We start from the raw sequence: 14,874 nt of genomic DNA, 5'->3' as shown, positions 1-14,874 counted from the left end.
ACAACAGGAAGTACGATTGAAAAGTAACAACCTAGGACATTCGGCGGTACAAATCACATATAGATCAAAAAGGATGTAGAAGTAAACTACAGCTGGCTAAAATACAGGTTTTTATTAAACAATTAACACAATTAAAAAAATCATTCATATAACATCAAATGACAATTATAAAATCACATTATATACTTGACAATTACACATTGTTAATTCATAAACAGTTTTTTAATAAAAATATAGGAATAAGTGGCATGAAAATTCGGTCTTTTCAATCGTGCTTATTTCCCTGGCCTAGGAATTGTAAGATTCGTTAATTCAGGGGGTCCTTGATACATACACATTGGTCACAACAGGAAGTGACATCACAAAAGGTGGCTTGCACCATCTGACTCATTGCCTTCCCTCACTCACCCCTTAGATGAGCTACTTGCCAAGGTCTTCTTTGAGCTGCGTATCATCTTTTAGTCAATCTTTTGGTCACACGACACTAGAAAAAATATTAAATGTGAATGTGTGGCTCCATTTGCTCCAGTTATCGAGCTCCCGGTAAAATAAGTGGGGGGACGCTGTCCACCCGCGTGGTACTCGAGCCCTGATTGTGTAACAGTAAAGGTCCACTGTTATTGATGTCCCTGAAACCCGAAGACTGCCATTATATATTTGCATCTGTAAAGAGTATATCAAATCATTCTTACATACCATAAGTATTTTGCTCATGTTGGTGTCATCTTCATAAAAACGCAGTTCAATATCGATGTAATTTTTCTTAGCAGCAGCAACTCCAAGCCCAGCATTTATCACATGGACATGGCCTCCCGGTACCCTTGACGCCCCACCCCTCTGGTCTCCAACCACCCTCAATTCCTCCAATCGGCAGCAGTGCTGGCCTTCTAGCTCTCTCCAGTGCCCTGAGTGCTCAGTCCCACCTGTCCATCAAAGATGAGAAGAAACATCATGACAACGATCATCAAAGAGGTGAGAAATACTTATGTTCTTTGCCGCTAGAGAGTGTGTTGCATTAACAGCATGGAAACGTAACTTATTTTTCTCCACTCTCCTCTCTCCCCCCACCTTTGTGCTACCACTTTTGGGCTCCTGTGGCTGCTTACATGTTTGCAGATAGAGATTCTATAAAGGTAGGACGTCATTTTACTTTTTCATTTTATATCATTGCAAACTAATTTAGAGATGGAAATTAGGTGCTATCAATATCACGTCTGTTGGAAAGCAGCAGTCCTAAAATAATTAAGTCTGCTGCCAGTTGAGTGCCTTTGTTTGAATTCCTCACGTGTTATTCCCTTTCTATGCAGAGCAGCGTCCCCCGCAACCCACTGCTTCTCTCAGCATTTTCCAATTCCCCATACTGAGGAGACTGGTAGCTTTCGTTTGTTTTAAACTGTAAACAAATTCTCAGAGCACTCATACCTTATAATGAGTAATATTAAGGGGAATTGTAAGTACAGGAAGAGATGTGTTCCTGTGCTTTACTTGAATTATTTGAGATGGTGTAACATGTGGCAGGGCGTTCTTTTGGAATTAGAGCTATCTAGTGCCATCCATTGCACGTGGGAAGGTTCAATATATAATTGTATTAGTTCAATAGATGCACAGAACTGCTGCTGGATTGTCTTGGAGTTTTGGAGCAGAATCCAAAATGTCAGTTGGCGACGGTTTTTAAAACATAACTCTTGACTAAGTGTGAACCAGTGTAGCTGTTCAGGTACTGGTGCAGTATGTCAGAACCTACCATTACTAGTTACAAATCTAATGATTTTTTCCTGTTCTTGTGTTTAATACGGTTTTCTGGCTCTGCTTTGAAGTCCATGGTAGTTAAACTACATTTTAGATGCTGAAGAGACATTCCAAGGTAGAAAACATTCTAATATTTTTCCCAGTCCCCTTAACTAAAATTGTTAAGCTTCATAAAAATGGACTAGGCTAGGAACTAACAAGTTGACATTTTATTGGATATGCAACAAAATGACATACTATTTTTGAACGTTGCATGCTTCCCACCCTTTTTTATTTGAAATAGTGACTCTAGGTTTATAAATGGGAGGTATGGCCAGTTTTGATCCATTTGGTCCAGAAATATGCCAGATTTTAAGATGACCCCCATCTAAGTGACTCTTATTGAGATTTTTTGTACATAAATATATGACATGGATAGCTTGAAATATGTGGTTATTCCAAAGTTCAGAGATCAACACTGGACATGTGATCCTTAGACTGCTTGCTAGTGACTTATAAAGTGCTGTCAAGAACCAGTTCAATAATCCACAAATGTGGGCACTATCAATCAATTTAGATTTGTGGACCACGGCTAATCACCTATGAGGGTATCCAGGCACTAGGTTCATGCTGGGATAAGTCGAAAAAACAATCCTTTAGTCCCTTTCTGAATTCCGGGAGGAAGGGTGGTGTTCGGAGGTGAAGGGGAAGGTCGTTCAAGGACTTGGCGGCGAAGCAGCAGAAGGATCGCCCTCCACTGTTGCTTGGGCAGATGCAGGGTGTGGGCGAGGAAGGCGAGGCGCAGGTGTCTGGACCTTTGGTGGAAGTTCAGGCAGTGGTTGATTAATGCTGGTCCTTGGTCTTGGAGGGCTTTGTAGACGTGAGTCAGAATCTTGAATTAGCATCTTTTCTGGATGGGGAGCCAGTGGAGGTTGCTGGGGTGAGAGGTGAGAGTGAGAGGATGAGCTAGGTGTGGTCTGCATAGGATATGATGTTGAGGTCATGGGTTCTAACAATGCCGGCCAGGGGCGTCATGTAGGTATTGAACAGGGTGAGGCTGAGGGATGAATCTGGAGAGACACCGCAGATGGTGCTCTTAGGTTCTGAGGTGGAAGGTGGTAGACTGTTCCTCTGGGTTTGTCCTATGAGGAAATATGCAATCCATTTGCACTGAATTCTCATGTAGTGTTGTGTGTAGATGTGAGTGTAGTGGGACAGTGTTGAATACTCCTGAGAGGTTGAGGAGAATCAGGGCTGCTATTTCAACCCAGTCAAAGAGGGTTCTGTTGTCGTCAGTGGCAGTGATCAGGGCTGTCTCGGTGCTGTGGTTGGTGCAGAAACCTGATTGCGATGCATCCAGCTGGTGGTTTCTCTACAGGTGTTGGGTGAGTTGCTAGTTGATGGCCTGCTCTTGTTACTCCCCTTCCCTGACTTTGTCAGGAAAGGGGAGTAAAAAGATCGAATGGTAGTTATTGAGTTCGCTGGGGTCAGCTGAGGGTTTCTTGAGGAGGTGTCTGATCTCTCCTTGCTTCCATCTGTTGGGCAAGGCGGCCGTGGTGAGTTTACTGCTGAATTCCTTGCTCCCAAGGTTAAAGTGGTGGGGCCAGGGGTCTCTAGAAATGAATAAAGTTCATGATGGCTCTGGTGATCTGTTCCCATGCGGTGAGCAGTGGTTGTAGGTGGCCTCTGTACATGTGAGGAAGTTGTAGAGGTTGGTGGGTTGAGGTTTGAAGTTACTGTAGGTGATTGATATCTTGATGTGAAAATAGTCTGCCAGGGTCTCTGAGTTCCTGGGAGGGGGAGATCATGTTCTTGTGGCTGTCGGACAGGAGAGCTCGCCGACAATGCTCAAGAGCTCCTTGCTGCACTATACAAATAAGATGACTGCACTGATCTGAAAAGAAATGCTTATGAAACTGCGCCTTTGTTTCTTAATGAAATGTTAATCTCTCTCCACTTGTGTGCTGTTAAAAGGCTAAAATCATCATACAACTGTGGCAGAGTAGTGCTGGAAACGCTGACAATGCCAGCTGTCCACAATAAAAGATGTCTCATATGTTAAACAGATATAGATTCTTAATTGGCCTTAGCCTATCTTTCAAGCCATGATTGTCTGGGGCTGATCCTGGATTTTTATGGAGAAAAGTATTATCTGGGTCACTGGAATTACGTGATTTTTCATCCCTGGCACTTTTTGCTTAATTGAGGAATTAGCCATTCTTGCCTCATATTTTATCATTTTCTGCATAATTGGCAGATAGAAAATAGTTTCTAGCTCAAATGGATCTAATGTTACTGAAAAGAAAGCTGCTGCATGTGTTGTCATGCCACCACAGGTCACCTTTGAGTGCTGATTTCTGTATTTCGGTGTTTACTGAGAACGATGAAGTGAAACCTTCACCCATACACAGTGTTGACATGTGTAAAAATTTCTACACAGTGAAGTAATACTACCATTGTGCCACATAATTTGCATTTCTTACAAATAATTTAGTCAACTACGCAGCATAATTTGGTCCTCTCCTGCCACGTAATTCCAGTCGCTTGGGTAACGACTTTCAAATAAACCTCCATGAGAGGCTTTGTTCTGGTGTTTTTTCAATGATGTTTGAAAACAAAGGTATAGTACATATATTTATTAAAGCAACACATTCATCACTGTGAGAAGCTGGCCTGGTATATGATGTCCACTAATGTAAGTGGGCACCTTGCACCAGTCCAGACAACCCTTATGGTGATTTAAGAGGTCTCAGACAACCTTAGAAAGCTATCCAAGTGGTTGCTGTGGAGAGCAGCCTTCAGGCTTAGTCTTGAAGGAGTGTAAAGCAGCTTGTTTTACCAGAATATAATCTGATAGTATAGATTAAATGAAAGGAGAACCACAACTAGTATTCATAAAAATATGTATTTATTATATAGCGCTCTCTAGTACGTTACAGTATCTCCTACACGGATATGGACACAAAACACAATACTTTAGCAAAGTTATCACAGTGAATAGCACTAATACACAGTGGGCCCCGGGGGGGGGGGACCAAACCATATACTAAGAAAGTGGTATAAGAACCACGACTTGAGTCAGGACAATTTCCAGAGGACGTAGAATTGCTAGGGACCCAAAGAACCACCAAAGGTAAGTAGATGGGGACCCCGCTTACCCAAGTTACCTACCCCAGGGAAGCCGGGTGCATAGGTGTGAAGTGGCCTCAGAAACCGCCGTCAATCTCAATGGAGGTCCTCAGGAAAGTGCTGCTGCTGGAAGAGGAGAACGTTTCTGGAGGAATCCAATGTGGATTCTGGAAGAGGAGTACCTGAAAGCAGAGAGGACCGTGTCTGTGACTCAGGAGTGACCAGGAGACTTGAAAGACGGATGTCCTCCGATGTCGTTTGCTTCAGGTAAGATGATGTGACCTTGACTCTGCAGCTGTGAGGACCAGGCGATGCTGAGGACTACCAGGACCCGGATACGAGCTGTCCCACAAAGGATGTTGAGTGCTGAGGGGGTCGGTGTCCGGCAGGAGCACCAACAAGCCTTGGCAAAGGCAACAAATGCAGGAAAGTAAGAAGGTGCACGGTTGGGACCAGCAAGGTCCAGGAGACTCACCACAAGCAGGGGAGTCAGGGCAGACCCCAAGCACTCCGGGTAGCCCAAGGAAAACAAAGATGACCCCCAATTAGAGACACAGACTGGAGGCACAGGGATCGCAAGAGGACCTCAAGCAGCTTACCAAAAGGAGCAGGCCACGATGCCCACGAGGCGATGTGGCTGAACACCTTGGTGGAAGAAGTTGCCGGATGTTCGGGCTACTTGGAGCCCAATGCACTTGCAAAAGTACACGGTGCACAGGGGTTTCGTTAATGCAGCCCCCACGAGGGATTCTGATCTCCGACTTGGTGAAGGGTAGCTCGGGCCTCGGCAGACGTAGATAACCACCACCTGTGTTGTTTAACCCTTCCGAGTCCGCAGGAGCTTGGACTCAGCAGACCTGTCAGCAGTTTTGAGGTGCCTGCGAATGTAGAAGAGTGACTCCTTCACTCCAAGGGAGATTACTGCGGTTGTCCTTAAAGTTTCACAGGCCCTGGAAAGTTCCTGTACGATGCACAGGCACAGACGAAGCAGCAGACTGGAAGGGAGACGAAGTCAGGCCCAAACAAAGTGCAGCAAAGCCCAGACTGCCCAGACTGTAGAAGTGCAGAGGGGGAGCCAACGGCTTCCAAGACTAGTTTGAAGTTGACTATGCACTATGCACAGGGACACCAAATGTGCCCCTCGTGCAGACTTTCAGGTCCTGGCAAGCGCACCCACTGAGCTCTAATACACTAAATCCTGTCTGGGAGGTGGTCACACTTCCCTGTGACATGATGCCTATCGTTCTGCCTTCCCTTACTCGAGTTTGGGACAGCAGCAGGAGGGCAGAAATGTGTCTCTGGTAGGCAGCAATTATTTTGTGCTTTCCAGGACTAGAAGGCTGGTACTGGGAACACAGAGAGCCTAACAGAAGGCTCTTCCAGTGCTTGGAATCATACCTCAGACACTGGTTTACGGTGTGGGGGTATGATTCCAACATGTTTGATTCCAAACATAATAGGATTCGTTGCAGCCGTTTACGAGAAAGTCATTGTGCGGTCATGCGATGCCCCTCTATATAGAGTATGGCTGCTTCACTGTCGACCCGGAATAATGGACTCCGCAGGCTGCAGGGGTGTCCTGCTCATGCAGGGGCACCCTCTCACTTAGAACCAAGCACCCTGCCCTCGGGATTGTAAAGGCCTGCTATAGGGATGACTTATAGGTTTTACGTGCAGTGACCCTTAGATCTAGTAAACCTATATCTTTAGTAAGTGGTGCACAGGCTGCAATGGCAAGCCTGTAGTTCAATTTTACGTGGTCTCATGTGTGGCATAATACATGCTGCAGCCCATGGGAGACCCCTGGGGTACCTATGCCCTGGGTACATGGGTACCATATACTAGGACTGACCAGGGTAAAACAGTGTACCTAAGTATATAGCACCACAGTTTAGGGAGACAGTAGATAGACTGGGGTCCCGATTATCAGAATCCCAGTCAGACTAGTCAAAAACAGCATCACATCAAGCAAAAAGTGGGGGTAACCGTAAGAAGCAGATCCTACTTTCCTACATTCACACTGATTTACTCTCATGCGTTCAGATGAACACAACCTCTTGAGGGAGATTCACATTTCTTATGAAGCACAGTGAACGGTATCCTTTAACAGGCTACCTTGGACGAGAGTAGTCCGGTCGTTATCTTCAACATTGTAGGGCCAGTTTCTTCCAGCGAGGAACAAACACTTAGTTTTAAAAGTAAGGTAGAGCTTAATTGTCTATTTTGCCATTGTGTTGACCAAGAGCAATGTTGGAAGGCCCGAATGAAATGAGACAAATTGTTTTTTCAAACTTTGTCAGAAGGACCAGGGCAAGTCTTGGTGTCTATGTCCACTGCCATTGGTTTATGTAATCGTGAGTGGAAGAGGATTGATTGTTTTTTTTGTAGCATTTTAGCATATCCGAGGACTGCACTTACCTGAGAAGACTTGTCTCTCACATGACAGAGGAGTACAATAGTATACCAGATAGTGTCGTACTGTGCGTGGCTGCCCACACAAGCGCTATTAGATGTGCATTTTAAAGTGATTCTTGCTACCCTGGCTGCCCTCTAAGTCCGTTTACTGTTCATGTAATGCTTTGCAGAACTCCATTGTGCATTGGGCTGTACTATGAAGTTGCTTTAATGCAGCACCAAAGTTTTAGACATTACAAATTGTATTCGATATTTGATAAAATATTTAAACTCTAAACATTTTTGCTCTCCTGTCAACCCCCCAATCCCTCTGCGTTTTCAAATGCAACCGGCTTCTAGTGCATGTATGACTACTGTGCTGGTTTTGTTCAACTTGCATTTGTTTGCTAAAAGGCGCCTTATCCCTATTGTTGATGGGGAAAAGAAGCAGCTTCAAGGCTCCTTCTCCTCTTGGGAGAAATTGAATGACCTCATTATTTCAAATCGGGTTGCTCTTCCCTTTCGTTTGAAAGCTTGAATACCCGTCCCCCCCCGAACCCCCCCAACCGACCCCCTCTCCCCCGACCCCCTGAACTTGTAACTGGCAGTTTTCAGCCTCAGGATCTGCAGGTGGGAAGAGGGAATGATGCATCTAATCCGTGATCTAAGCCCCAGTGGCTGTGTGTTTCCAAGAAGTCATGCTGGTGACACTAGCTTCCTGCTTTACAGTATTACAGTAACATGGGATAAAGGTCAAAAAGCCAGTGATTAAATGCTGATGCTTGGTTCTATTGCAGAAGATCACCCCTCAATACCTTCTTCAAACATCTAGGAATCTTTTCAAAAACGTTCTCACAAAGCTATGACACAGAGGAGTTTGAAATATTTAAGGTGTGGGAAAATGATTTGTGATCCTCTAGTGGATGTAGAGTGTATTGATCCGTGCTCTCTTAAAGATAATCTAATGTGAGGAAGTCAGAACTGCTTACAGACCTTCTAGATTGTTTGGCTTTCACCAACCTTGCTCAGCATGCAGCATAGGAATACAACAGGTGTGCACTATGAAGGCATTGTCTTTTTTTGATTTTATGTGACCAGGCATGGCATTGAAATATGTGCTAGGGTCTCAAATCATTGAGTACTTCAATCAAAAGCCCTTCAAAGCTGGAATCAATCAATTAAAAGGAACCTGTTTACCTATAACTAGTCAGTGGGCTCCTCTTGACAATTTTAATTTCAGTCCATCTTGCTTAGAAGAATTCTATAGACAGTTGGGCTCTTGCTACTTGCTTTGTTACTTTTCTTGCATATTTACACCACATTATATTGTTGATTCACAAGGTAGTAGAATTCCTTATTAGAAGTGTTGATGGCATCTAATCACCGAGTTTTTTAGGTGTGAATATCCAGCTAGACCCTCATTTTTCATGATCCTTTTCTTTTTTGACTACCAAGACTTGTGATTTTCTGTTCGTCCCCTTTAAACACCCCATTTAAATTGGAGATTCTTTCAAAGTGTTGCAATGTCAAGCATAGTCCATGTGTTTTTCATCCCTATAAGGCAGGGGTCTCCAAACCGGTCCTGGAGGGCCGGGTCCATGCCAGATTTTTAAAATTACTACATGTATCTCAATGGGGATATCCAAAAAATCTGGAATGGATCCGGCCCTCCAGGACCGGTTTGGAGACCCCTGCTATAAGGCTTTTAATGATGCTTAATTCTAGAAAGGGTCAGCAGCAGAGCTTCAGTGGTACTAAACAAAATTCTCTATTGTGCCACCTTTCACATCTGTAGTTCTGTGTGCTTTCTAAAGAAAACCTGCTTAACGTTCTGCACATTTCCAGTGATGCCTGAAGACCAACAGGCATATGTACATGATGTGGCTCAGCTAAAGTGAGCCCCATTCTTATGGTGTGATCACACGATATTGCTACCAACACAGCTATTGGGATAGATTCATTTCTCACACTCTATCAGTCTTATACAAATGTTTTCTTCCTTAAAAAGTAATTGGCTCAGGGTAAATAGAGGTCTCCTTTGACTTTAAACATAGTAAGCATTAACAAATTACTCAGTTTCTTGGAATTCACAGCATTTTGATTCGAATGAATCTGGCTGGCAATTGGCTGTAGCAACTGGGGAATTACAACATTGTATCCCCTTCCCTCAACAGCACACCTAGCTTAAATGGTTGGTGATCTGTAGTCATTGCTTCTTTTGCCTTAGATTTTATCCAACAAGAAGCATGAAGGTGGTCATGTTATGTATGTATGTTTCACACTCAACCCCAAAACTTGTTGCAATGCTTTGAGCTTTGTTGGCGGAGGAAAAGGAGGTCTTGAAGAGTCCCATAAGCAAGCTTTTGCAGTCACTCAAGGCACTCTAGACTAATTAGTCAAAGACTTTTTATTTATTATATACCCAAGGGAAGTTCTGCTAACAGTTGATTGTTGTAAATTGTCTGTTTTCTAGTATTGATTGTTGTGCTGACATTATTTCTAATTAGATAACAAAAGTAGGCTAGACTTCATTAGGTCGGGGACGTTCTTGCAGTAAAAGTGCATGTGTTCTTGGGAGGCTAAGGCAAATGTCGACCATGCTATGTTCCAGAGATACACTTTGTGTCTGCCAGGCATTTAACGTGACCTTCGGCTGCTGAATTGTGTGGTGCTCATCCATTGGTCCCCTTTTTAATAATCAGTATTTCTTCTGTTTCCCACATATACTGGAGATCTATATGACAAGGTAGTTTGGGTGGTTCAGATAATTGGGAGCAGGGGATATGAAATAAGCCTCCGCAGAGTGACTAACTCTTACACAAAAACTCAAATGTCCATTTTTGCAGCCTTGTCAGCAATGACGTCAAACTGTCTTTAATCAATAACTGTTCCAATGCCATTGCTGAATGAAAGATGTCACAGGAGTGGAGCTGTAAATCTGGTGGTGCATAACTCAGATATTTTTATTTCAGCATTCTGCTCCTTGTTTGGTCACAGAGTAGCCAAAAAAATCTTCTTGGCCATGCCTTTGACACAATTCCTAGAAGTATCTTCGATGCCCACAATGTTTGTGGTGTACCAGTCTTAAGTAGGCCTGGGTAAAGCACTACGCTATGCTCGCGTAGTTTGCGCTACTTCGCACTATGAGAACTGCACGTAGCACAGTGCACACACGGGTAGCGCAGCAGTCATTTATAAAATGAATTTTGTTGAGCGCACTGCATCGCATTTGGTGATGTAGTGCACGCAACAAAATTAGTTTTCTTTATTTATATGTTTACTTACCTGTTAAGGTCCGTAATCCATACATTACTACTCCCACCCTGCCCCTCCCCACATCACCGCCCGGCATGTACTCCCACTACCGGCCGCGGCTGACCAGACCGCGTTGAGAAAGCGAGTAAAAATCTACTTGAGCGGCAGAAAACTACAGCTTGATGCAGTTTTCAATGATTGCACAGTGCTGGATGCTTGTCCGCACTGTGCAATCATTGAAAACTGCATCTTGCACAGTGTGAACAGGCTACTACGCAGTTCGCGTAGTGCTACGTTTAGTTCGCGAAGTGCACTTTGCGTAGCTTCACGAAGCATTACTTGGCAAACTACGCCCAGCCCTAATAGTCCATGGCCAAGCTGAAGCATAGAATTACTGTCGCTTTAATTCGGTACAACATGTTCAAACACATTCATTGCAAGTCCTCTTGCTACCCTGTTGTGTTGAACAAATGCATGAATATGCTAAGGGCCAGTATGAGCATTTATATCTTTTCTTACACTTTAACCTTTGCTTATGCGCTAAGAAACTTTATGCAACTCTTCTACCCTGCCTCCAAACCTTGGGTACTGTATCCGACTTCTCCCACCTGGACCACATTACAAGTAGCACCATTTCAACCATGCACCTGCATGGTGCTCAGGAACTCGGTGCAGACAGGAGCGCCCCCCTATCTTTGTTAGGGGTACTCACTATCTAAATGATGCACAGGGAGCAAGCAGCTACTGGCTCGAAAATCCACAAGGGTCTTTCAATGGGTATACAATATTTTACTGTTGCCTGGTTGAATGATTAATCTCGTGGCTATCTACCCCCGTGTACAAGGAATCCCTCTTGCTCAAAGCGCCATCTTTGTACCCAGATACAGAAGAGGCTACGGCTCCCATTATGTTTCAGAAAATGGCTGCTCTGAATTCGAACACGCTCTCAGTTGCACATATATATCGGACATGCACAGGCAAGGCAGAGACCGTATTAAAGATTCATCGCCTCTTCCTTGATTTATTAGGGAGCGGTGGCTATAAATAGGCGCGTGCCTTGCTCAGGCAGCGGATTGGAGTTGGACTGTGTCAACATCCAGGGCCGGCCGCCAGCTTTGCAAGGTGAAATAGTTCGCTAATTTCCTTAAATGTTTTCGGCGCTGCCCAGAGTAGCAGTTAGTCGCGTGTTCCATCGATCCCGGCTCCCTTAAGTGGCTCCTGGTTAAGAGAGGCTTTTTATGATTGTCTGCTGTGTGACTTGGAAAGGGTTTTATCAGCTCCAAAGTGCCGCTTGCCAGCAGCTGGAGGCTCCGTGCTTGTAGGAAATAATTTATTCATGCGGGATAATGCTCCTTAACATTTAACAGGTAATGAACGTGACATAAATTTCCTTCTTGCTTTTAATTTTTCCCTCTCCTCGGCTACTAATGTGCAAACAGGCAGCTCTGGTGCTCTAAATAATAAGTAATTTTTGGCCATCTGTCAAAGGGAAATTTCAATACAAATTCAAATTAATGGTGCCTGAAATTTTTTATAGCTCCTCTAAAAGCCTCTAATGTGCAGAAAATCCAGAGTGTGCTGGTAGTAATTAGTGTTGCATGTAATAAGGGTGTGGGTGGGTTACACAGCCCCTGTGTAACATTTTGATACGGTGGTAACATTTTGATTTATCCAAGGCAGAGGATGCGGTTAATTGTAAGAGACAATTTAAAAGTGTTTTCTTGGCGATACAGCCTATTAAGCAGGGCAGATTTTCAAGCAGCTCATGAAATGTAAATCTAGGCTCGCTCTACCTTTCAGGTAATTACAGTGCATCAGCCACGGGCGATAAAAGAAGCCGTGAAATATTTTGAACCTGCTTGTAAGATTCGTTCCATCCCACCTACCCAAAAGAGCAGAGTGGGAAACAAACGGCTGCCGCAGGCATGTTCTCGTTTCTTGGAGCCTTTCAGACCACATTGGTGGTTCTTTATTCCAAATGCACAATTCCTTTTGAGTAAAGTATTAGTTTTAATTTTCATGCCGTCCCCACCTGGGTACGTATCTTTGTTCCTCCGGGAAAAATTATGTTTCTTCCTGTTCTTGCGAGGCGATTGCTGTATATTGTCGGTTTCATTCGCATTTTTAGCAACGTTGGTCTTTTATGTCTAATGACTTTCAGTTTACAGTGTGTGCTATGAAAAAAATAATGGGCGCGTGAGGCTCTTTACCAGGGGCGGCCTTAGGCATGTGCAAGCTGTGCACCTGCACAGGGCCACCAAACCTCAGGGGCCACCATGGCAATATATATCCTTAATATAATAATCCTCTGAGGATGGATACATATTTGCGTGGTGGCCCCTGGCAGGGATTTGGCGGCCGCCTCCGGCTCTGTTCCACTTCCAAACACCCTGACCCCCCACTCTTCACTGGCCTCAGCGCTCAGCCCTGCTCAGACCCCCTCTTCCGGGGCCCCCTACCTACGCTCCCTGCCCAGGGCCACCATGAGCCTAGAGCCGTCCCTGTCTTTACCCTGTAACTCTCCGTATCCCTGATTTCGTAGACAATGGACCTTAATACACGTACACAACACAATTCCGGTACTCCATAATCTGGGGTTCATTGTACCACCAACTGCAATCAAAAATAACATCACACACCTGCAGATGGTTATCCACTGACATCACGCTCTTGGTGGAACCTGTCAACCCTCTTGGACGCAATATGACACCACAGCCAGGTAGGTGGCAAAACACTGCCAACCTTATAGCACTGTTAACACACCACACCAGTACACTCTGGGAATACTGTGATAATTCCAGCATAAATATACCATACTCCACCTTCACACATCCCATCATTTTTACCTATCAGGACTGTTATTATAATACATATAACAAAAACACAGTATTCCAACTGAAGAAAAGAAATTGACCACCAATCCAAAGGCAAATAACCTACATATAGGACACTACAAAGATCAGCGAAATACAAACTTATTTGACTTCAGACCAACAAACACAAAGCACCTTTAGACAGCACATGAAACACACTCATTACTAACCTCATACTACCAAGCACCATCAAGCACCGCTGACTGCAGGCATTCCTAGTGCCACACTAAAGGCACCCAGAATGAGAATGCTTAAGGGTGGCAAGCACTACACAAATGCCAATGACCTTACATAACATCTACATGTATATCATTTAACCAAAGTCCATAGGGTAGTATTTATGACATTACCTTGGTGACATCACTAAAACTTGCATCGCTCATAAAATAACTGGTAGTGGATACATCATATAAGTGTTAAGCTGGGCAATAACTGAAAAAATCTCTAAAAACTGACAATGGCAGTACTATGATTCACCAAAGGATAGACTCTTAAATCAGACCTGTCATCTTGCTGTGCTACAGTGCGTCACACAATATCGGTTCCCTTCATACGTCACCCGGTGAGGAGCCAATATCACACGTTGGCAGGGAAAACAAGCTGCAAAGATTGGATTTGAAGCTTGTCTTTGGAGGCTTTTAACAGCCGATGTCCGTTAAGGGATAAAACACCCCAGGATAGCTGCATTAGCTTCAGCAAGCTTTCTTTTTTTTAATGTATCAGGGAGTTTCGTGGGGGAGGGGGCGGAAATGCCTCTTGGATATTTCTCTGTACATGCCCCTCCTCACAGTGTGACATTTTTTTATTTTTTATTTTTAAAGTTTGCAGGTCTACTTAATTGGTGATCATAATTTTTGGGGAAAACACTACCCAGTAGGAAATGTATTGCTACTACTTACTTTTTACTTTTTGTTTTAAGCTGGCCAAAGAGCAATTTCTGTTATACCCGCGTAATCTCATGTAATCTCTAGAATTTCATGTTACGCTCATGCAAAATTCCCCATATTACGCCACGTTGCAGCGTTACTCCACAGGAGCACAGGAACAACACTAGCGACCAGAATCCAAGCCGCTGTAGTTTGTGGTACTCGTGTTCTATGCACTATTTTTATAGCCAGATTTGCATTTTGCCTAATTTCACATCTTTTTTGCTGAATTTTGCATAGTTATGCAGCAGCAAATGACTTTATTTTTGCAGACCCTTAATTTTAAATTTAAACTGGATAAAGGTATTGCACATGATATGGTGGTGCTGGCTAGGTTTTTGTATTTGGAACCGTAGCCAATGAGCAGTGCAATGACGCCGTTATTTGAATAACTGACTCAGTCATGGTCTGTTGTGTAAATCAAGTTTCCCCTATTATCAGGGATGTTTGCGTACTTGTCTGTGAAAAACAGCAGTTGCTTGCCAGTGATAGTGTAGCAATTGATGTCTTGCAGCAAAGAGCGTGGCAAGTGCTGATTGTGGCCAAGGGCTATTGTGCAGGACTTGTGT

The 14,874-nt window shown here is 44.0% G+C and overlaps 1 protein-coding gene across 4 annotated transcripts in view; it reads left to right on the top strand.

The window, feature by feature from the left end:
• The window catches only part of LOC147727275 (transducin-like enhancer protein 4), a 263,396-nt gene that overhangs the window by 125,523 nt on the left and 122,999 nt on the right, over window positions 1-14,874 (top strand). For 2 of the 4 annotated variants that reach the window (XM_086961337.1, XM_086961335.1), the window contains 2 exons: window positions 771-972; window positions 1,117-1,133. In XM_086961337.1, the coding sequence (XP_086817463.1) occupies window positions 771-972; window positions 1,117-1,133 (219 nt within the window). Of the gene's footprint in view, window positions 1-767; window positions 973-1,116; window positions 1,134-14,874 lie in introns of all 4 variants that reach the window. The other 2 variants (XM_086961336.1, XM_086961334.1) reach the window with 1 other exon arrangement.

Source organism: Lissotriton vulgaris, chromosome 3_1 (assembly GCF_964263255.1).
Source record: "Lissotriton vulgaris chromosome 3_1, aLisVul1.2, whole genome shotgun sequence".
Taxonomy (NCBI): domain Eukaryota; kingdom Metazoa; phylum Chordata; class Amphibia; order Caudata; family Salamandridae; genus Lissotriton; species Lissotriton vulgaris.
Note: the sequence above shows the minus strand (reverse complement) of the source record. Positions and strands in the feature narration are given on the sequence as shown.